At 48.9% G+C, this 22,765-nt stretch overlaps 1 protein-coding gene across 5 annotated transcripts in view; it reads right to left on the bottom strand.

Moving 5' to 3' along the window:
- The window catches only part of LOC137619616 (transcription factor IIIA-like), a 169,589-nt gene that overhangs the window by 119,821 nt on the left and 27,003 nt on the right, over positions 1 to 22,765 (bottom strand). For 3 of the 5 annotated variants that reach the window (XM_068349804.1, XM_068349802.1, XM_068349803.1), the window contains 2 exons: positions 16,953 to 18,120; positions 168 to 344 (listed from right to left, as the gene is read on the bottom strand). The exons of 1 other annotated variant lie outside the window; for it this stretch is intronic. In XM_068349804.1, coding sequence (XP_068205905.1) covers positions 168 to 344; positions 16,953 to 17,984 — 1,209 coding nt within the window. In that variant the 5' untranslated portion in view covers positions 17,985 to 18,120. The remainder of the gene's footprint in view (positions 1 to 167; positions 345 to 16,952; positions 18,121 to 22,765) is intronic. One more of the 5 variants, XM_068349805.1, reaches the window with a different exon arrangement.

The following is a 22,765-nucleotide window of genomic DNA, read 5'->3' as shown; positions in this document are numbered from 1 at the left end:
TTTATGCTGTGTGTGACCCTCCTATCACCTTTACAATTACCATATTCATTTTGTTCCAAACTGCTGAAAAAATCTTAAAACATAAGCATACAGTTATACAAAATCAGAAAACATCATAAGGTATAATTTTTTTCTAAAAACAATTCAGTGAAGAAGAAATTACTTACTAGTGAGTCAATATAGCTCCTTGCAAATTCCGCTGACTTTGGAGAATGAATATGTGTTCCCTTCACTTCAAACGTTCCATAACTCAAGTGCTGTTCGACACGGACATCACAATATGGCTTTTTCTTTGGACGATAACAACATGTCCAGACGGTTTTACCTTTCAGACGATGTTTCACCTGCAATAGAAAATAAAAAAAAAATAAATTACACAACAGTTGTGGAGTACTGTACATCATATAATTTACATCTCTCAGCTAACATGAAAAATTCGTAGATAATTTGTATTTTTCCTAACGATACAAACCTTAGCTATTTATTAAGGGTATTACTTTCGGCGTGGATGAAATGACGAACCATTAAAGTTTAGCGAGGGTTAACTACCCGCACTGCTAGTTAGGGGGGGGGGGGGGGGGTAGCTTGCTACCGGTCCCACTCACACACCTGTGATTTAGCTCACTTTGCTTGGAGGTAGGACTTCAAGGGGGATAGGGCTGGAGGGCAAGTTTGTATAAATAGCTAAGGTTTGTATCATTAGGAAAAATCCCAAATTTTAAGTAATTTGTATTTTTCCTAACAGTACTTACCTCGAACTACTTTCTTAGGAGTATCTGGGATCTCCTCCCTATCCAACCAAGAATTTTGCGTAGTTCCCCCTATCTCCGCTTCCCTTGTTGGGTCGCCCCGTAGTGGATGGATACTCGCCCCGAGGCTACCCTGGGTCAGCTCACGAGTGTGTGCTGCTAGGTCTGACTCGTCAGTAAACAAATGTGAAAATACCATTCAATCTCCTATAATGCACCCGGGGCAGGATGGGCGGGCAATAACCCGAAAGTAGTTCGAGGTAAGTACTGTTAGGAAAAATACAAATTACTTCAAATTTGTGATTTGTTCCAACACGGAGTACTTACCTTGAACTACTTTCTTAGGAGACTTACACTTTAGGGGGCGGGAGTGGACTTACAGGACGACCCGCCATACTGGTACGTGATACGGGACCTAGATAGGAGGCTAGGTCCAGGGTAGGAGAGTCGGGTGAAGCACGCAAAAGCCTACTTGATTGAAGTCACCTTTATGCATAATCCGGACATGGTCTTCTACAACATCCATCTCTCACATGGGAGGAGGGAAAGGAAAAGGGGCAAAAAGGGTAGTAAGGAAAAAGGGGGGAGTAAAGCGGAAACTTGTGTCGCTTGCAATTACTCCCCCCGAAGGGCGGAAATGACTGGTCCGATAGGGAAGGAGTCCAGGGACTTCCTCATAGTCTTTCAGGTAGTGGGACGTAAAGGTGGACTGCCTGGACCATGTGCCCGCCCTCATGATTTGACCTACTGTCATGTTCTTGTCGAATTCCAGGGAGGTGCTAAGCCCCCTAATGTCATGGGGTCGTGTCTTGCCAGGGACTGCCGACCCCTCACTGTCATAAGCCCTTTTATGACTTGTCAAAGCCAGAAGGAGACAGTGTACTTAGACACTGCTTTCTACACTGGGCCTGAGGAACAAACAGACTTTTGATGCCCGGCCAAAGTCTGGCCGTCCTGTTAAGGTACTTCCTGATAGTTCTCACTGGGCACAGGAACAAGTCTTCCGGGCTGTCTGAGTGAGGGAACGCCGGGATCGAGAATCCTTCAAACCTTGAGTCTACGATGGCTGGGTTCTGTGTTTTGGCCACCAAAACAGGCAGAAACTAAAAGGCCAGGTCCTTCGACCCTTTCGAGTGTGAGACTGCAAACGACAAGTCATGGAGCTCATTCACCCTCCGAGGCCAGAGCTAGTAAGAACACTGCCTTGAGGGTGAGGTCTTTATCCAGGATAACTTTGAGAGGTTCAAAGGGTGGCCTAGACCAAACCTTGAGAACCTAAGCCACGTCCCACTGCGGGACCCGAGAGGCGCAAGGGTAACAAGATTGCTCGACACTACTGATGAGAATGGAAAACTGATGAGAGGCCCACCTGGTCAATGCCTCTGAGTGGAAATACTTGTCCCAGTGCTGCTCGGCCCCTTTGATGGCTGGAATAGAAAACCTCTAGGTAGTCCCTTAGCCTTAGGTAGACCAGGAAGCCTGCAATCCTGTGGACAGATGCATCCAGGGGCCTCAGGTTCTGAACCGCATACCACTTCACGAATGTGGCCCACTTGGCCTGGAAAACACTGACCAAGGATTTCCTAAGATAATCAGACATCCTCAAGGCTGTCCTCTTCGAGTATCCTTCCTTCCTTAGTAGATGCCCGATAACCTCCACGCGTGTAGCTGAAGGCACTGGGGGTTTTCGTGAAACCTTTGGAAGTGGGGCTGGTGTAGCCGAGCTTCTCTTACCGGCAGAGGCCACGGAGGAAGGATAGCCAGGTCTTGTAGGTCTGCAAAAAGCTCTCTCTCCGGCCACCAGGGCGCTACCAAAATCAACCTTGTATCTATTGGTTGCCTGATCCTGTTGAGAACCTGCCTGAGAATCCCGAAGGGATGGAAGGCATATACTGTACGTCGAATCCGTCCCACGAGTGTTGGGAGTCATCTTCGAACTCTGTTGCTGGGTCTGGCACCGGGGAACAGAACACGGGGAATTGTGCGTTGAACCCCGTGGCGAAAAGGTCTATCACCGGTGAGCTCCACCTCTGGAGGACCTTCTGGGCTACCTGTGGGTGTAGGGACCACTCCGACCCCACTACTTGCCCTGTCCTGCCGAGGCCGTCGGCTAGAACGTTCCTTTTCCCGGAATGAACCTGGCTGTGAGGCTGATGTGTTCCTTTTCGGCCCATTCCAGTATTTGAGACGTGAGGTTGCACAACCCCCTTGATCTCAATCCTACTTGCTTCTTTATGTATGCCACCACGGTGGAGTTGTCGCACCTGAGTGCTACCGTGTTTCCCCGGACGCGATGGGCAAACCTTGCGAGGGCCTTTTGGCCTCCTAGTAGCTCAAGCATGTTTATGTGAAGGGTCTTCTCCTCCGGGGACCACTTCCTCTCTGCTGTTTCCCCAAGCAGATGGGCTACCCACCCCTCCTTTGATACGTCTGTGAAGAGCATCACCTCTGGAGGAACGGACGCGAATGGTAACCCCTCAAGGATGTTCGCCCTGTCGGATCACCAGAGGAACATGTTCCTGGAGTCTGGAGACATCTTGACTAGTTCTTGAGGAGGGGCTCCCTGTGGCCAACGGTCCTTCAGTTTCCATTGGACTGGTCTCAGCTTGAGCCTCCCGAGGAACCAACTTTTCCCACGAGACCAGGTGGCCCACGAGCCTCTGCCAGTCCTTGGCTCTCATTAGCGCACCTGTCAGGAATGGTCGAATAACTTGATCCAGGTTGCTCAGCCTCTCTTGAGAGGGGAATGCCATCCTAATTGGGAGTCCAGGACGATCCCTAGGTATGTTATCCTGGTGGTGGGGTCTAACTGGGACTTTCCCAAGTTGATGGTGATCCCTAGTTCCCTGCAGAACTGCAATAGCTTCGCTCCTTGCTCCTTTAAGACTGTCTCTGAGGCTGAAAGCAGCAACCAGTCATCTAGGTACTGGATCAGCCTGATGCCCTGCTTGTGGGCCCAGGCTGATACTACAGTGACCACCCTTGTGAACACCTGAGGAGCCGTTGACGGTCCGAAGCAGAGAGTCCTGAAACTGCAGAGACTGGAATCCCCACTTCACTCTGAGGAACTTCCTGCTGGAGGGATGCACAGGGATCTGAAAAGGTCGTCCTTGATGATCCATGGCCATCATGAAATCCCCTTCCCTCAAGGCTGCTAGCACTCCTTGAGCCAGTGTATTTTGCCTAAAGGAGGACTGGGCTGGGGCACCACTCCTGCGGGAGGACCGTGGGGATGCTGCCACTCGAGGTCCGTAAGCTCCGCTAATCACATGGGTATCCGGATGTCCCGGGAATCGCGAGTCTGATTCCACCAGGACTTGAGTCGCCACTGGAGGAATCTCATCGTGAGGCGACCATTGGGAACTAGACGGGCCAGTGATGAAAGGTGACCGAGGAGACGTAACCACGTCTGAGCTGGGAGTTCTCATCTGAGGAAGGGTCTTGCAACCTTCCTCAGCCTTGCTATTCTGTCGTCTGATGGTAAGGCTTTGTGGGGATTGGTGAATATTATCATGCCTAGGTATACCAGTCTCTGTGTAGGAAGCAATGATGACTTCTCGAGACTTACCATGATCCCTAGATCTTGGCAAAGTCTCAAAAGTTTGCCTCAGTGTTGAAGAAGGGTTGACACCAAATCTGCTTGGATTAGACAGTCGTCAAGATAACAGATGAGACGAATGCCAATCCTGTGTGCCCAAGATGACACTAGGGCAAACACTCTGGTGAAAACTTGAGGTGCTGTGGAAAGACCGAAGCACAGCACCTTGAACTGGTATTTCCTGTTGTCTAGGCTGAATCTTAAGTACTTCCTTGAAGACGGATGGACTGGGATTCGGAAGTGCGCGTCCTTTAGGTCCAGTGTACACATGAAGTCCTGTGGTCTTACCGCTAGTCTGACCGTGTTTGCCGTCTCCCTGCTGAACGGAGTTTGCTTGACAAACTTGTTCAGGGCTGAGAGGTCGATGACTGGTCTCCAGCCTCAAGATGCCTTTCTTACAAGAAAGAGTCGACTGAAGAAGCCTGGGGACCCGTCAAGGACCTTCTGGAGAGCGCCCTTCTTCAACAGGGTCTGGACTTCTGCCCGAAAGGCCGGCCCCTTTGCTAATCCCATGGCAAAGGAGTCTATCGACACTGGATTCCTGGTCAGGGGACGAAGAGATGTTATGAACGGGACGCGATATCCTAGACGAATCACGGAGATTGTCCAGGATTTTGTCCAGGATTCGGACCCGAGTTGCTTCCACCTGTCCGAGCAACTTTGTAGGCATCCCCCACTGGTGGACAAGCAGGGGGAATGCCTATCCTAGCGTTTGTGGCCTCGGCTGCTCCCTCTAGGATTTTTCCCTCTCCTGGAGGACTTAGTGCCTTTCCTGTCCTTGGCAGGAAAGGGCTTCTTAGAAACCATTGTCTTCGCTGCTATCTTGGTCGTCATGGTCTTGGTTGGGCAGGACTGCTGAGGAGCTGTTGGTTTACCGGGCTTGGATGTCAAACCCCTATGGAGGAGGGAGTCCTGATGGGACTTCCTCCATCTCTCAGCAGCATGTTCCACATCCTTAGACTCAAACAGGTGGGCTCCCTTAGAGAGGAATGTCTAAGCCTAGTGGTCTCGATGTTAGGGAATTGTTGGTGGAATCTCTCAGACACTGCATCTCGACGTTTCAAGATGGTATTTGCCCACGAGTTCGAAACTTGGTAGGCGAGAAACTTGATTGTGCGTGTGACCGAGAGAAGGAAAGTCTCCATTGCCTTCCTGGTACGTTCCTTGGAGAAATCCTCAGTTCGTACCAGGATTCCCAAGGTCCCTAACCAGATATCAAGCCACGAAGTAGCCTGCATAGCATACTTCGTGACCTTTTCCTGATTAAGAATCTCGGTCGCCGAGAAAGAGACCTACCGGCTGGAGAGTCTCTCTAGAGAGACCCCTTTAGTCAGCTCTTCCAAGGAATGGTGGAGAGGACCTCGAAGTACCTCCTCTGTTGGACACGAGGAGGTGGGAGGAGCTTGTTGGTAGAGCCGGAACGATGGGAGGAGGCATACTCGGAGAGCTGTAGGGTGATCTTAGCCCTGGCACCCTTTAACCCTTGAGGAAGTATCTCTGGGTCGGTAAACCCGTTGAGAACCCTTATAGGAGTCAGGACCTGCAAGAATGCATGTTCTGACTTTTTGCTCTCCTTCCGACGTTGGACTTGCAGCGAAGTCTCCATCTTCCAACCCCGAGAACTCTTCCCGGGGTGTGTCACGGACATCCCTCGAGTGGCTGGCTGTCTCCGTCTTGGTAGTCCTAGTGGAGGACTCTGGCACGGTCTTGGAGTCTTTGGGCTCCTTCCAAGGAAGGAGGTAGGACTGAAACATCAAAGGCCTAGATGTTGTGTCTTTCCTGATCTCGATGAAGGTAGGGAACTCTCTGCGTGAGGGGAGGCCTCCTCCAATGGTGGAATGGAGGAGGTCCTTTCCTCACGCGAATCCCTTGGCAAAGGTGAGGTGGGAGAGTATCCCGGGGAAGATACAGGAGGGACTAGCCTTGATGGCCTGATCAGAGTCAGTTTTACCCTCGAGGAAGCCATGGTTCTGTGCCGAGTCTGGAGCAATAGGCTCCTCCGATGAGCAGCCAGACAGGGAAGGATTGAAGACCTGTGCTATAGCTCTGACTAAGGCACTGAACCAAGGCTGCTGACTGATCGATACACTGTCAGACAGATCCCTGAAGAGAAAGGGACCGAAGGTTTCCTACGAGGAGTTTCAGTTATGGGTGGGCCCACCTTTGAAGGCAGTTTAGGATCCTGAACCCCTCTGCAGAAGCCTGATCCCCTTTTCCCGATGGGCGCGCTGAAAGGAGTTTGCAGGGAGGGGACTGAGGGGATGGTGACCTGAACGAGTGCAGTTCTTGTGCACGTGCTGGCGAGCGTTGGAGCGTGCGCACGGGCGAGAGCTGGCGCGCAGGCGCGGGCAAATGTTGGCAAGTGCGCGTGGGCAAGTGTCAAGTGCGCGTGACCTGGTGCGTGAGCGTGGGAGAGTTCTGGCGAGCAGGAGAGTGCTGGCGCTTAGGAGAGCGCTGGCGCGTAGGCGAGCGCTGGCACGTAGGCGAGCGCTGGGCGTAGGCGAGCGCTGGCGCGTAGGAGAGAGATGGTGAGTGTGCAGACGAGATCTGATGTTGTGTACGCGCGGGCGAGTGATGGCGCGCGGGCGAGCGAATGACGGCGCATGCACGCAGGGAAGTGTTGGCGCGTAGGAGAGCGCTGGTGCACAGGAGAAGGCTGGCACACAGGAGAAGGCTGGCCCGCCTGGAGCTCGATGACGCGCAGAAGAGTGCTGGCGTGTGGGAAAGTGTTGGCGTGCGGGAGAGCGTTGGCACACAGGAGAGTGCTTGCAGGCGGGAAAGCGCTGGTGCGCAGTAGAGTGCTGGAGCGCAAGAGTTCGCTGGCGTGTGGGAGATTGTTGGCGCATAGGCGCAGGTTGCAGCTGCCGCCTACGTTGGCAAGCAGGAGACCGAAGTTGCGCGTATGTGAGCAGGTTTGGTAGGATCAGTTACGCTGGAGATCGTTGGCGCGCTGGTAGGCGCTGAGGGCGAGCAGGTGAAGGAGTGCACTGAAGCATTGTAGAGTGCTGACGAGCAGGCTGGTGCTGACGGGCTGCTGGTGAGCGCCGGTGCACTGCAGGAAGTTGGCGAGCTGTAGGGCGATGGTGCACAGCTGCGCACTTCGGTAGGGCCTCAAGAGGCTTTACCGGGAACAGGAACGGCGATGGAAGGTCGGCAGGTAGATCAGGAACTGGGATGTGCCCTTTGGAGGGGCGAACATCCGCCGATGGAGATCGCAAACGATCTGCAGAGAAGTCCAGGACTGAAGTCGGTGGACTAGTAGCAGGTCCAGGACCAAAAGACGACTGCAGCGGAGACTCCTCTGCGGGTGAAGGCTGCCACGACGAGGCAGAAGAGCCGAAGAGGCGCCTTTTCACCGATAGTGAAGGGAGACCTCTAAGGCGAAGCAGAGGGCAAGCTTTACGGCGAAGACATCCTCTAGGGGCCGTTGGATCAGCAAGCTGACCATGAGCCGCAGCAGTCCTCCGAAGAGGAGTCTCTATGAGTGAACTCCCCCGAGAGGGAGAAACACTCGCAGGAGAGACAGACGTTGGACTTAAGTTTCCCCCTCGAAGATGATCAGGAACGGGGAAAATTAAATTGGCAGCAACAGCTGGAGAGTCTGGAGGAGCAGGGGAGTTGGTCGAGATCACAGGCGACACCTCTGACACCACAACATTGACAAGGGCCAGAGGATCTACCTCCAACGGCAACAATGACTGCTGCACACTGGCACCAAGGCTGATGATTTGCAGCAATGAGTCCTTGGAGGGAGGACTTGGGAGCCCCAAGGACGACCAAATCTGAAACATAGAAGTTATTGACAAGGCATCACCCGGGGGGAGAGGTGGGGCCGCTTCGCTAGGGAAAGCAACACCATCTCTCGAGTATCGGGGTTGGCCGATATTAAATTGGTCTACGCTACTACTAGACGGTCTCTCGGAAGAGACCGAACGAGTAGGAGCTTCGGAGGAGGGTCGGGAGACGAAAGAAGAGGCCTTGGCTTTTTCCCCCTTCGAAGGAGCCTTCAAAGGAGAAATATCCCGCTTAGACTACTTCTTCCGCCGTCGCCCAAACCTCTCCCACTGGGAGGCAGACCACTTCCTACATTCATTACACTTATTGTTACAATCACACCGTTGACCTCTGCAGGCAGGACAAAGGGTGAGGGGGTCAGTCTCCACTGCCGACATAAAAGTTCCGCAAGGCCGGCCGGTGAGTCCAGGGCAGGTATGCATGCTTGCAGATGTCAACACACAAACACACACTAGAACAAAGAAAAAGCAAAAGCAGATTAATGGCAGTCCAATAAAGGCGAAGGAGGAAGAGCGGCAACGTCCGTTCACCATCCAAGCCAAAAGTAAAGTGAGCTGCATCACAGGTGTGGGAGTAGGAGTGGTATCAAGCTACCCCCCTAACCTCAGCTAACTAGCGGTGCGGGTAGTTAACCCACGCTAAACTTTAATGGCTCGTCATTTCAGCTACGCCGAAAGTAATACCCCTAATAAATAGCGTGGTTTGTATTCCAGTTATGAAGCAAATATAACTTTCAATTGGTAAAATACAATAAAAGGTTTATGAACTTGCCATGAATTTTATACTTGTGCTGAGCTACTTATAATACTATGAGTGTACACCCAGATGTGTATGGCTACCTAAACTTTCGCTCTTCAGATATCAGACCAGCCTCTTGACAAAGCATATTAAATAATACAAGAAATACAAAAACATTGATAAATCCACGTTCTAGAAATGAATGGCATTAAATATTGATCAAATCTTGAATTTGGAACTTCCACATAGTAAAGTACCTATGGCATTTTGAAATCTACATTTTTATTATTTCTAGATTTATTGCCACAGATACGAGAGTAGAAAAGAAAATAAGTGCACAAAATCAATTCAGTAAGGTTTGTTAAAGTGAAGCCCAAGGGAACACATTAAGTCGTATCCCTTTACTGAGGAAAAGCTCTTGAGAACAATGTCTCAAAGTATCATAAAACAAACAGAGGGGTAACTGAATAAAGTCATTTCAGATCAAAATCCCTTATCTACACAGTACCCTATCAAACATAGAAGAAAGGTCCCACATGACTGACAGACTTCAAAGAAGCAAATGCTGCAACTGACAAATATGACAAATTCGGAGATAATTTGTATTTTTCCTAACCATACAAACCTTAGCTATTTACATAGGGTTTACTTTCGGCGTAGCTGAAATGATGAGACATTAAAATTTTAACGAGGGTTAACTAACCCCCGCTAGTTAGCAGGGTAGGGGAGGGGTAGCTTGCTACCCCTCCCCTCCCCCCCCCCCACACCTGTGAGTTGTCTCACTTCACTTAGAGGTAGGACTTGACTTGGGGGACAGGGCTGGCGGGCAAATATGTGTAAATAGCTAAGGTTTGTATGGGGAGGGGAAATGCAAATTATCTCCGAATTTGTCATTTGTTCCGTAACCGAAATACAAACCACGCTATTTACATAGGGTGACTTACCCCTTAGGAAGGGTGGAAAGTCCCCAGCCTTACTGGCTTTTGGCTTTACCCGGGGACCCGAAAACCAAGTGAGCAGTACTCGAGAAAGGGGGTCCCTGCACCTCACACTCTCCGAAGCTTGCTACGGACGTGCGGCCTACATAAGTTGTGTGTGGAGGAAGTTGTGACTCACCTAGGAAGTTGACCTGGAGTTCTTTAGATAGAAATCTAGGCTAGGACGTTCCCAATACCACCTCGTCAGGGTATGGGGGACGCAAACAGTATTATAGTTAATACTAGGAGCACAAGGGAGCATGGTTTACCTGCAGAGGTCGAGGTCAGCTATGCAGAGACCAGGATGCTGCTTTCCCCAAGGGAGGGGAGAATGAAGAAAGAAGTAAGGGCCAGACATACTCTTTCAATCACGCAGACTAAAACCGGGTAACAATGACCCCAACCTTCTGCTACCTGTCCATTAAGGAGCCTGAGGTTAGACCAGCTGTTGTGCAGCCACCACGGGGCCAATAGAGAATGTATCGAAGCTCCTGTGGGTCACGTCCTGCAGGTAGTGGGCTGTGAAGGTCGTCTGGCGCTTCCACACCCGAGCTTGCAAAACCTGCGTCACAGAGAAATTTCTCTTGAATGCCAGGGACGTAGCGATGCCCCTGACATCGTGCGCTCTAGGGCGGCGTGACGGAGGAGGGTCAGGATCCAAGGTATGTTGAATAACCTTCCGGATCCAGGCCGAGATGGTGTTCTAGGTGACCCTCCTCTTTGTCCTTCCTGTGCTTACGAATAACGCTTGCACCTGAGGACGGACTGCAGCTGTTCTCTTCAAGTAATGCCTCAGACTCCTCACTGGGCAAAGTAACAGTTGGTCTGGGTCACTTGTTACAGAACGAAGACTCGTTACCCTAAAGGAGTCGAACCTAGGGTCTGACACCCCAGGGTTCTGAGTCTTGGCAACAAACTCAGGGACAAACCTGAACATTACCTCCCCCTTCCCCTTGAATGGGCGACGTCGTAAGAAAGACCATGAAGTTCACTGACCCGCTTGGCAGAGGCCAAAGCGAGTAGAAAAGCCGTCTTCCAAGACAGGTGGCGATCAGACGCCTGGCGTAATGGTTCAAACGGGGATCTCTTCAGAGCCCTGAGGACCTGAACCACGTTCCAAGGAGGAGGTCTTACTTCTGACTGAGGGCAGGTAAGCTCATAGCTGCGTATGAGTAGAGAAAGTTCTAACGAAGAGGAAATGTCCACTCCTTTCAGCCTAAACGCCAGGCTTAAGGCTGAGCGATAGCCTTTCAACGCTGGAACTGAAAGGCACATTTCCTCTCGAAAATACACAAGAAACTCCGCTATTGCTGGAATAGTGGCATCGAGTGGAGAGATACCCCTCCCACGACACCAACCACAGAAGACTTTCCACTTCGCCTGGTAGACTCCGTTGCAGTGTGGTTGTCTGAGTAGCTCGTGTCGTGGGGGGAGTTCCCTCGGAAGCTCCGTCAGGAGCTGCAGAAGGTCCGGGAACCATTCCGCGTGATGCCATAGCGGAGCTACAAGAGTCATGGAGAGATTGACCGATAGTCTGGTCTTGTTGAGCACCCTTCTTATCAGACAGAATGGTGGGAAGGCGTAAACGTCGATGTTGTTCCACCTCTGCTGAAAAGCATCTTGACAGAGAGCCTTGGGGTCCGGGACTGGAGAGCAGTAGAGGGGCAGCTTGGACTTCAAGGCTGTCACGAACAGATCTACTGTCGGGGAACCCCACAAAGTCAGGACTTTGTTGGCTATCTGAGGATCCAAAGACCACTCGGTACTCACTATCTGCGTCGCTCTGCTCAGACTGTCGGGGAGCACATTCCTTTTGCCTGGAATGAAGCGAGCCGAAAGTGTGACCGAGTGGGCTTCGGACCACCTCAGAATCTCTACTCCAAGATGGGATAGCTGTCGAGAAAAGGTACCTCCCTGCTTGTTGAAGTAAGCCACTACCGTAATGTTGTCGCTCATCACCACTACGGAGTGGCCCGCCAGTGTCCGTTGGAACTGTTGAAGAGCCAGGAAAATGGCCTTCATTTCTAGCAGGTTGATGTGGAGGTACTTTTCTGATTCTGACCAGAGGCCTGAGATCCTTTGGTTCAGAATGTGGGCCCCCCACCCTTCTTTTGACGCGTCCGAAAACAGAGTCAATTCCGGGGGGAGGACGAGAAGATCCACTCCCTTCCGAAGGTTCACGTCATTCAGCCACCACCGAAGGTCCGTCAGTTCCGTGGATCCTATAGGAGCCAGAAAGTCCGGAGAATCGGAGCCTTGATTCCACCGGGACTTTAGCCGCCATTGCAGGGATCTTATTCTGAGGCGGCCGTTCGGAACTAGACGTGCCAGGGAGGAAAGGTGACCTAGAAGAAGCAACCACGAATAGGCCGGAAGCTCTTCCCGCCTAATGGAAAGGCTTGTGGAGATCGGTGTCTAATATCATGCCTAGATATACCAGTCATTTCGTCGGTAGCAGAGAGGACTTCTCGAGGTTTACCACGACCCCCAGGTCTCGGCAAACCTCCAGAAGCCTGTCTCGGTGTCGAAGAAGGGTCGACTCCGAGTCTGCCAGGAACAGCCAGTCGTCCAGATAACGGAGGAGACGTATGCCGTTCCTGTGCGCCCAAGACGAAATCAGAGCGAACACTCTGGTGAACACCTGAGGAGCTGTGGAGAGACCGAAACACAGCACCTTGAACTGGTAGACCTTGCTGTCTAGGCTGAATCTCAAGTACTTCCTGGAAGACGGATGGATTGGGATCTGGAAGTACGCGTCCTTCAGATCCAGTGTGCACATGAAGTCTTGCGGTCTCACTTCAAGTCTGACCGTGTCTGCTGTCTCCATGCTGAACGAAGTTTGCTTGACAAACTTGTTCAGGGCTGAGAGGTCGATGACTGGTCTCCAGCCTTCAGACGCCTTCTTTACAAGAAAGAGTCGACTGAAGAAGCCTGGGTAGCCGTCGTCGACCTCCTGGAGAGCATCCTTCTTGAGCATGGTCTCGACTTCCGCCCGAAGGGCTAACCCCTTTGCCGATCCCATGGCATAGGAGTTCAGCGGCACTGGATTCGCTGTCAGGGGAGGTGAAGATGTCGTGAATGGGACACGATAACCTTGGCTGATCACAGAGACCGTCCAAGAATCGGCCCCAAGTTGCTGCTACCTGTGCACGCAACTTTTTAGACATCCCCCCACAGGTGGACACGCGGGGGGATTGCCAATCCTAGCGTTGCGGCCTCGGCCGCTGCCTCTAGGATTCTTACCTCCCCTAGAGGACTTGCCGCACCTTCTGTCCTTGGTCTGAAAGGGCTGCGGCTTAGACACCCCTGTCTTAGCTGCCGGAGCCTGCTTCGGTGTCTTGCGAGGCTGCTGTTGCTGTTGAGGTGCCGGAGGCTTGTAGGGCCGAGAGGTCAGGGCCCTCTGGAGGAGAGAATCTTGATTCGATCTCCTCCACATCTCGGCTGTTCGTTACATGTCCCTGGGCTCGAGCAGATCCCTCCCAGTAATGGAGGAGTGCCTGAGCCTTCAGACGTCCACGGCGGGGACCTTCAGATGGAGCCTCTCGGCCACTGCGTCGCGACGCTTGAGGATCGAGTTAGCCCACAGGTTAGCCACCTGGTGAGCGAGGAACTCGATCAAACGCGTGCCCGAGAGGAGGAAGGTCTCCAAAGCCTTCCTATTGCTCTCCTTGACAGATCCTCAGAGCGCAATAGGATGCCCAGAGATCCCAGCCAAACGTCCAGCCACGAAGTTGCCTGCATGGCACTCTTCGCGACCTTCTCAAGGTTCAGGATCTCCGACACCGAGAACGTCACCTGCCGGTCGGAGAGCTTCTTGAGAGGAGTTCCCCTGGTCAGCTCTTCCACGGAATGGTGGATCGGAAGGGCCATACTGGACTCCCCCATGATCTCAAAGTACCTCCTCTGATGTACTCGAGGAGGTGGGAGCAGTTTGAACCCGGCAGAAGAACGACCGGAGGAGGCGAGCTCAGAGAGCTGGGCTTCGACTCTGTCCCTGGCCCCTTTCATCCCTTTGGACCAAGGCAAAGCTGCGCTGGACTTTGGGGGTTTCTGGGTGCCGTAGACTTCGTCTAGTACCGTGACCTTGCCCTCACGAGGGGCAGTCTCCCGGTCCTTAAACTTGTTGAGCTGCCTCATCAAGCCTAGGACCTGCCAGAAAGCGTGTTCCGACTCAAACTGGTCTCCTCCTTGCGGACTGGCAGCTAAGTCTCCGGTCCCCAAAGGCTCATCTTGGGGAGATACGTGGACGTCCTCCCGGGGTTTAGTTGGCTCTGGACGTATCCTGGATGACGATTTAGGAATCGTCTTGGAGTCCTTGGGCTCCCTCCTAGGAGGAATACAGGACTCCAGCAAAGAGGTCCGGAAGGGGGCTTCCTCGCGAGCAGCTTCTCTCCAAAGAGGAGGGGTTCCTCCCATTGGTGCCGTGGGAGACAACCCTGCCTCGCTGGACTCTCCTGAAGAAAGAGATAACTCGTCCACAGGAGAAGGAGAAACAGCACGTGTAGGAGAAGGCGTAGGAGTCCTTCTAACCGACCTCTTGGGACCCAACTTCACCCGAGGAGAAGTCTCCACGAAGTCCACTCCTCTCCTTCTCTTCAGCAGGGGTGAGCGTGCCGTTGGTTTAAGTCCCATATCAACGAGGGCGGGCTTCACAGCCTGAACCACTACGTTCATAATGTGACGGAACCAAGGCTGACGGGTAACTGAGGCAGTGTCAGTTATCCCCGCTGGAGGGAAGGGGATCTCCTGATCCTTCGGAGTGGACACCACGGGACCTGCCTGAAAAGAAGAGGAAAAAAGTGTTGCATGGACCTCTCCGTAGATCCTTCCTGGTCCTGGTCCTGGTCCTGGTGGGTAATCCTACGCTTGCGCAGAGGCGATCCAGAGGCTGATCTGGAAGTCCATGTCCCTGTCAGTTGGCCGTGCTGATGTTCCCTGCGGGAATGGGAATCGCGGCGGTTCTAACGCGAAAAGGCATTAAAGGAATCGCGCGCGGGCGCATTGCCGCGTGTGGAAGAATGCGCGTGCAATAGCGCAGCTGCGCACAGGAGAACGATGGCGCTCAGGAGAACGTGGGCGCGCAATGCGCACATCAGGAACATGAGGGCGCTGCTTCGCAGGAGACCTGCGAGAAGCAGAGCGCTGGAGAGCAGGTGATCGCTGGCGAGTTAAGTCCGAAGACTTTAACTCTGGGGAGCGCTTGAGCGCTACTGCACTCGAACACACAGGTAGGCGCGCAGGGGAACCCTGACGCGCAAGGGACTTACCCACACCGTGAGTAAGAGTCCCTTAACCCCGAAGGGATCGGTGCCTGTTGGATAACAGGGTGAGAAGGCACCCAAACCGCATCTGCAGCCAGGAATGGAGAAGGCAGGTCGGAAGGTCTGGCAGGCGTAGGGGATCGCGAACTATCCGCGGAGAGGTCAAGGGGCGTTGCTGTGACGGGCTGCTCCTGATGGGGGGGCTCCTCCTTAGGGGGAGGATCAGGAGAGGACGACCCAAAGAGGCGCCTCCTAACTCCTCTATAGGGAGAAGGAAGGCCTCTGCTGCGAAGAGGCCGACGGGCCTTACATCAAATACGACCACGAGGAAGGGCGTCCGGGTCATTAGTCCTCCGAAGAGGAGTCTCTGTCAGCGCGCTCCCCCGAGGGGGAGACCCGCCCGCAGGAGAGACCGTGGGACTCCCCTCCCCCCTCTCAGGATCTTCGGAGGGAGGAGGAGAGCCATCAGCAACGTCCGCAACAGGAGCAGTATCAAGGGTTTGACCAGACCCGTCGGAAGGCTCGGCCAAAACAGTGTCGACCAAATCCTCAAAATCCAAATTATCCTCCCCTGGAGGAGAAGAGGGAGCTGCCTCGCTAAGGGAGGCAACGCCCTCTCCCGCACCCCAAGGACGGGAAACACCACTAAGGCCTGCGCTACCACTCGGCAGCCTCTTACGAGAGACCGATCGAGTGGGAGCTTCGGAGGAGGTTCGGGCGGCGGAAGAGGAGTCCTTGGAGCCTTCCTTCTTCAAGGTTGCCCCTGAAGGAGAACGGTCTCTCTTAGACTTCTTCTTACGCCGGTGGTCGAACTTCTCCCACTGGGAGGTAGACCACTCCCTACACTCACTGCACGTATTCTCCCTATCACACCGTCGGCCTCGGCACTGCGGGCAAAGGGTGTGAGGATCGGTGTCCTCCGCTGACATGAAGGTCCCACAAGGGCGGCCAGCGAGTCCAGGGCACTTGCGCATAACGATGACAACGGTCGAGGCCAACTTCCAAGCACACAGAACTAGAAAAAGTCCAAAAACAAATTAAGGCTGTCATTAACGAGGACGAAAAACAGCAACGACTGTCTTCGTCCGAGCCAAAAAGTGAAGTGAGACAACTCACAGGTGTGGGGGGGGGAGGGGTAGCAAGCTACCCCTTCCCTACCCCCCTGCTAACTAGCGGGGGGTAGTTAACCCTCGTTAAAAATTTAATGGTTCGTCATTTCAGCTACGCCGAAAGTAAACCCTATGTAAATAGCGTGGTTTGTATTTCGGTTACGGAACAAACAACTTCTTGAAGAAAACTTGGTTACATTTTGTGAAATCTATCCTTGGCAAGTTAATACAATAGCTATTCCTAAATCCCACATGCTGACAAAAAATTAGTTAAATCCAATATTCTGCATTTCTTTACACTCAATTCAAAACTTATTTACGTATAATCTTGTTTGCATTTTTTTTTTTTTGCGTAAAAATTTATAAAATAACTTAATAATCAATGACGTTAAAACAGCCTGGCACACAGATAAAAAAAAATACTACTAATTACCTACAATAAATAATGATTAGTCATATTGTGACAGAAGACAAACAATAAAAATATATGATTCGATAAAAATATTCAAGTATAACCAGAGTTTTGATAAATAAGGTAGACTTTTTTTCTACAACAAGGATGTCTTACTATCTCAAAAGTACTACAGTATGCAAACATCTTGGTGGCAAGTCTTCTATGTTCTGATAGCCAGAGTAACAAGTAAAATTAACAGGACTATTATTAGTAGGAGAAAATTCTAGAGCAGACCAAAGTTTGTTCTTTACTGACTCTGCAAATTACTTACAATGAATGTAAAGCCATCGCTGCTAATGAGCTTCATCTTGCCACGCTGAGTTGCATTTGGTAAAATTATAAACGATCCGCCTCCTTCTTTTATTTCTTTGGTTCCTAAAGCATTATCAATACACTCTGCAGTCTGCTCCTGGTGAGATTTTTCTGTATTCCTGATCACTTGTAGACTTTTTCCCTCACAATTGATAGTTATACCTTCTTGCATTTTCTTTGAACTTTTCCGAGATTTTTCCTCACAATCAATATCTTTGTTTTGCATTTTCTTTGAACCTGTCCTAGAATTTTCCTTACAATTGATATCTTTGTTTTGCACTTTCTTTGAACCTTTCCTGGTTGAAATTCTATTATAAGTGGTGTGTAAATTATCACCATCACTTTTCTTGAGATTTTTTCTAGTATTGTAACTGCTAACTTTGGATGTCCTTCCATTTTCATTTGCACAAGAATTGCCAGATTTTACTTTTGTTTCCCTCAATTTAAATTCCAGTCCCCTTTTACATACTCTCTTTTTTTGCATGAACGGTCCTCTACCTCCATCATTTCCATCCGATTCCTCCTGCCTCTTTCGCTTTCCTTTCATTTGGTTACCTCCCCACTCATACACAAAATCATCTTTAAGTGGTTGTTTATCTTTGCACTCTCTCCTTCTCCTTTTATGGATCTCTGTGCCACTTTCATTTGTTTTCTCTTCTGTCAATGATTTTCTTTGTGTCTCACCACTCTCAACCTTAATAGTTTCTAAACATGAGGTTTTGGGATCATCTCCTGTATCGGATCCCTTTTTACACTCACTTAAATCCTTGTCAATTAACTCTTTCATTACATCTATCATCTCCCCATTCACTTCATTAGTTTGGGATACTATTTCATCTTCCCTATTTTTAAGAGAATTCTCTCTTTCTTCATTTCCCTCAAGAACTAACGATTCTCCATCTTTCTGGTGACTTGGAACTTCCTTGTCTCCTTTTTTTCCACCCTCTGATTCAATTATCTGTTTTCTTTCCATTAATAAACTTGCTTCCATTATCCCTAGCAATTTGAAAACATGGTCTTCACATTTCAGATCCACTTCCTAGGATACCACTATATCTTCATTACTATAACTGTCTCTTCTGCTGGTTCAAATTCCAGGTTTTCCTCATTTTTTCTTTCTTCTAACACTGGAAAATAACAAAGAAGTCAGAAACCAACACATCCTTCCTCTTTTCGGTAAACTACATTAAATAATTATAAAAATAGAAGCATTCTTTAATATGTAAAATAATTATCACTGACTCATAAGAAAATTGAGTTATTCCTCTCAAGTGAACTACAGTTTACCAATTTTCTGTATAATACTCAATTTCTAGAATACAAATACAATGAATTTACTCAGATATATACACATAAGAAATTATGAACTCTGCAAAAGGTATAAAAAATAAAATTCCAAATGCGAAGGAGAAAAACTGAATTTTAATAACATCTATCTTATCAATACTTGCCCTGTCCTTAGGCTTTAATCATCAAAGCCAATGACCTCTTGACATCCAACTAAAAAATAAGAAATTATCTACCCCACTCTCCCATCTCCCGCTTACCTATGATGCCTGGTAGAATCAATAGGTGGAGCCACAGGGCAAACACAACCACAAGCCTATTAATACCAAAAACTTCATATAACTGGTATCATAATAGACCTGTACATATCCTTATAAAATATGTTTGACATCACTAGAATATGAGTGGAAAAACTAAAATCTTTTAAAACAATTTGTATTTTTTCCTAGCTATACATACCCGGCTCATTTACACGAGTTACTCCTTGTTTCGTTTTTTCTATGGCCACGGAATCAAAGAAAATGGGGTTTGATTGCATCAAACAATTGCTAAGCAACCAAAGTGCATGGCTGCGCAGAGTTCCGCCTCATGACGCTCTTCACTTTCTCCTGGTCATAAAACTTGTGGGACGGTTGAGGCAGCATCTTTGATAAATGACTCGGGTTTGTATTGCTAGGAATAAAAATACAAATTGTTTTAAAAATTTGTAGTTTATTCCTATGCCAATATAAACTTCTTCCACGGCTCCTTTGGCCTACAATTTGGATATTCCCTCTAATAAGACAAGGTCCTTTACTGAGCCTCTCAAATAAAATGGTTGGATCGTCAGTCCTGGTCAGAGGTGGCAGACAGTCTATGAAAGGGACTTGGTACCCCGGTTTGATGTTTGATAGACATCCACAAAATCACTGCATATAAAGGCTCATCATTTTGATGGCATATTTGAACCTTATGAAACTAACCATTAGATTCATAAATATCCAACATAATACTACTAGCCTACATACTAAAGTGCCAATGCGTTCTATGACAGACAATTCTTGATACATACCATGAACCAACAACCCCATTAATGATTCAAGTCTTGTTCCCATTCCTGTTCGTTACCAATATCCAGTTAGCTCTATCATTAACTCAGGTAGTATCACCTCAACTTATTCTGCCATATGGTTTTTAGCTTACCAATTTAAAAACCAAATAGACATACCTTTTTACTCTTACAAATTCTAAAATCAGATCGCCAATTTTCCTAACAACATTAATTTGAAGCTGAAGAGGCCTAGTAGATTATATGAAGTTCCTGGTAGCAATAAGTCACTTTGCCCTGTGGCGCTACCTATCAGGTCTATTAAGCATCACAAAAATAATCTGAAAAAATATTCGTATTTTCTTTCATACAAATCTATCAATTCACATTCTCTTATGCTGATTGTACAATCCTCTTTAGGTACATTCAAAACAAAAATAAACAATCGATAGTCAGCATCCAGGGTGGTAATCTAAGTCACTCTGGGTTGTTTAGAATTATTTCATGATAAAAAAAAGCTTGTATGTGGGCATTTTCTTTAAACTGATGAGTTTGCATTAAAGAAAATAAAAATTACAAAATTAAATATCTAAAGTACTGGTAATTTGTAGTTTTCCTAACTACATATGCAAACCTGAGACTTTCAATATGAGTAGAATTTCAGCAAAGCTGGAACAGCCATTAACTTTTAACAAGACAAACAATAGTTCCTTGTCAAGTGGGAGTTAAACTCTGCCCTCCCAACAGGTAGAACAATCCTCACTTTGACCTTTAACCTATGACTTGTGGGGGCAGTTGAGGAGATCAGTACTTGAAGGTCTCAGGTTTATGTAGTTCCCTTCATGCAGATGTAAGAAGAAAGGACAAAAAGCCAGACATTTCTCACCTTCCATTCCTAGACTTACGTCACTTCTTGACCAATGCAGAAGAGAAGCTCACTACGCGACTAGCTGTCATGCTACAATTTGCCCAGGATAAAGAGTATCCAGGGATTTGTGGGTATACTCTAGAAAGTAGTGGGCAGTGAAGATTGTCTGGTGCTTCTATACTCACATCTTCAGCCTTTGCGCTACAGTCAGATTCTTTTTGAAGGCTAGAGTAAAGCGAATACCCCTGACTTCATGAACTTGCATTCTATGTGGTTCTACTGTAGACTCTCCGGAGGCCATATAAGTGCTTTTGATGGTCTCACAGAGGCAGAGTGAGACTGTGTTCTTGGATATCAGCTTCTTTACCATTCCAGTGCTGGGAAATAGCCTCTGCTGCTTTGGTCTAAAGCAATGAGTTCTCTTGAGATAAAGCTCTTGTACCCTCATAGGACATACCAGCAGGTCATCCTGATAGTTAGTAGCGACTCAAGAGAGAGAGGAGATGGAAAAGGGCTCAACCCTGGGTTATGGACAGTGGGGTTCTGGGTCTTGGCCACAAACTCTTGGAATAACTCAAGGCATACAAGATGACATGCAACTCACTTACTCTCTTTGCCAAGAAGAAAGTCAAGTGTCAAATCTTAATCAGGGGTTCGTATGGCCACCACATGAAAGAGCTGAGAACTCTTGTGACTTGCCACTGGTGCACTTTCTTGAAGCTCTCATTGGCATGGAAAATTCTCATGAAGAAGAGAGATCCAAGCCTTTCAGTAAAACAACCTAGCTCAAGCATAAGCGATGGCCTTTCACTGCAGAGACCGAGAGGAGCTTCTCTCGACAAAAGAAGGCGAGGCAATTGGCTATTAATTGCACAGAGGCTCTGACAGTAGAAATATCAGGTTTAAGACATCAATCGCAGATGTCCACTTTCCATGGTAGACAGCTGCAGACGATCTTCTCATATAATCAGACAACCATCTCCTGTGCAGTGCCTCGAGAAAAGACTTTCGCTTAAAGACATTGGATAGTCGTCATTAGTGAAGTGAAAAGGATGCCACTGAATAATGGTGCCTCTGGAGACAGGGCTGAGAGAGAAGACTGGGCCATTGGGATAATTATTTCAGTAGTTCAACGAGGGGCATCCGCAAATCCAGATACCATTTGGCACGTGGGTATTGTTGATGACACGACATATCAGGCAGACTGGTAGAAAGGCGTAAGCATCCATGTAGTTTCCTTGAAGTTGGAAGGCATCCTGTATCACTGCTAACAGGTCTAGAACTAGGGATCAAAACATTGGAAGCTTCTTGTTCAGCCAGGCGGCAAACAAAGCAATCAATCAGAAACCTAAAAAGACCAAGAAGCTTTTCTGCCACACAGGGTAATAAAATCAATTCCACTCCTACCACCTGCTCCTGGTAGCTGAGCATGTCAGCTAGCCTGAGATGGACTTCGCTGGAAGCTCTACTGCATTGTCAAACGAACAAGCCCGTATGTGTCTGGCAACTCAAAGAAGTACTGCGAGACACTTCCTCCTTGTCTGCTGACGTAAACAACTATGCTACTGATGTCGCTCATCAACATTACTAAGGGCCCTATCAAACTCTTGGAAAATGTGGAGAGCCAAAAGTGCTACTAACATTTTCAAAAGGTAGAAGTACATACACTTCTACATCAGATCACGTTCCCTATGTCTGGTCCCTTAGGTATGTACCTCAGCTACCCCCTTGGACGAGTCTGTGAACAGCAGGATGTCGAGAAGTGGGGAGTTGAGTGGAACTCTCCTGGTGTTATCTTAGTCTTTCAGCCAAAAATAAAGATTGTCCATCATTTCTTGTTCTACCGTAACCAACAGGTGGGAGGGATCAGTAGCTGCTAACCAGTTATGCCTCAAACAGCACAAGCTTCTTTAACAACAATGATGCTCTAAGAAGGGTTGCTATCAACAAGTGGGAAGTTTTTAATCTGTCAGAAATGGGTGCATTACCTCCCTGAGTCTGTTAATGCAATTGTCTGCCGAAAAGATTCTTGTGGCTGCCATGTCTATCAACATTACCAGGTACTCCAACCTTCCCTTGGGTGTGATACTTGACTTTTCCTGAATGATTAAAATTCCCAGATTGAGGCAAAAACATAGAAGTTTGTCTTGATCCTGAAGCAACTGCCTCCCTGAGCATGACAAGATCAGCCAATTGTCAAGAATCCTCACAAGACGAATCCTGTTTGGGTAGGTAGGCTCAAACTGAGACAAGGGTAAATACTTGTGTGAAGACGAGGGGAGCAGTAGACAGTCCAAATTCTGAAGCACAACTCCCTCGAGGACAAAAAGGAGGTACTTTCTGTTAGATTGACAAATCTTTATCTTAAAATACTGGTCCTTCAGGTCCACAAAAAGCGTAAAGTTTTCCTTCACGATGGCTTCATGAACAGTGCCCGCTACCTCCATCTTGTATGGAGTTTGTTCTGAGGACAGACGTTGATAACTGGTCTCCATTCCCCAGTTGATTTCTCCACAAGCAAGCCGACTATGGAACCGAGGAGACTTGTGTTGGATGACTTCTATTGCCTTCATGTCCATCACTGCTATCT

The sequence above is a fragment of the Palaemon carinicauda genome, chromosome 26, assembly GCF_036898095.1.
Source record: "Palaemon carinicauda isolate YSFRI2023 chromosome 26, ASM3689809v2, whole genome shotgun sequence".
NCBI lineage: Eukaryota > Metazoa > Arthropoda > Malacostraca > Decapoda > Palaemonidae > Palaemon > Palaemon carinicauda.
The sequence above is the reverse complement of the archived record's forward strand: the minus strand, read 5'-3'. Positions and strand labels throughout refer to the sequence as shown.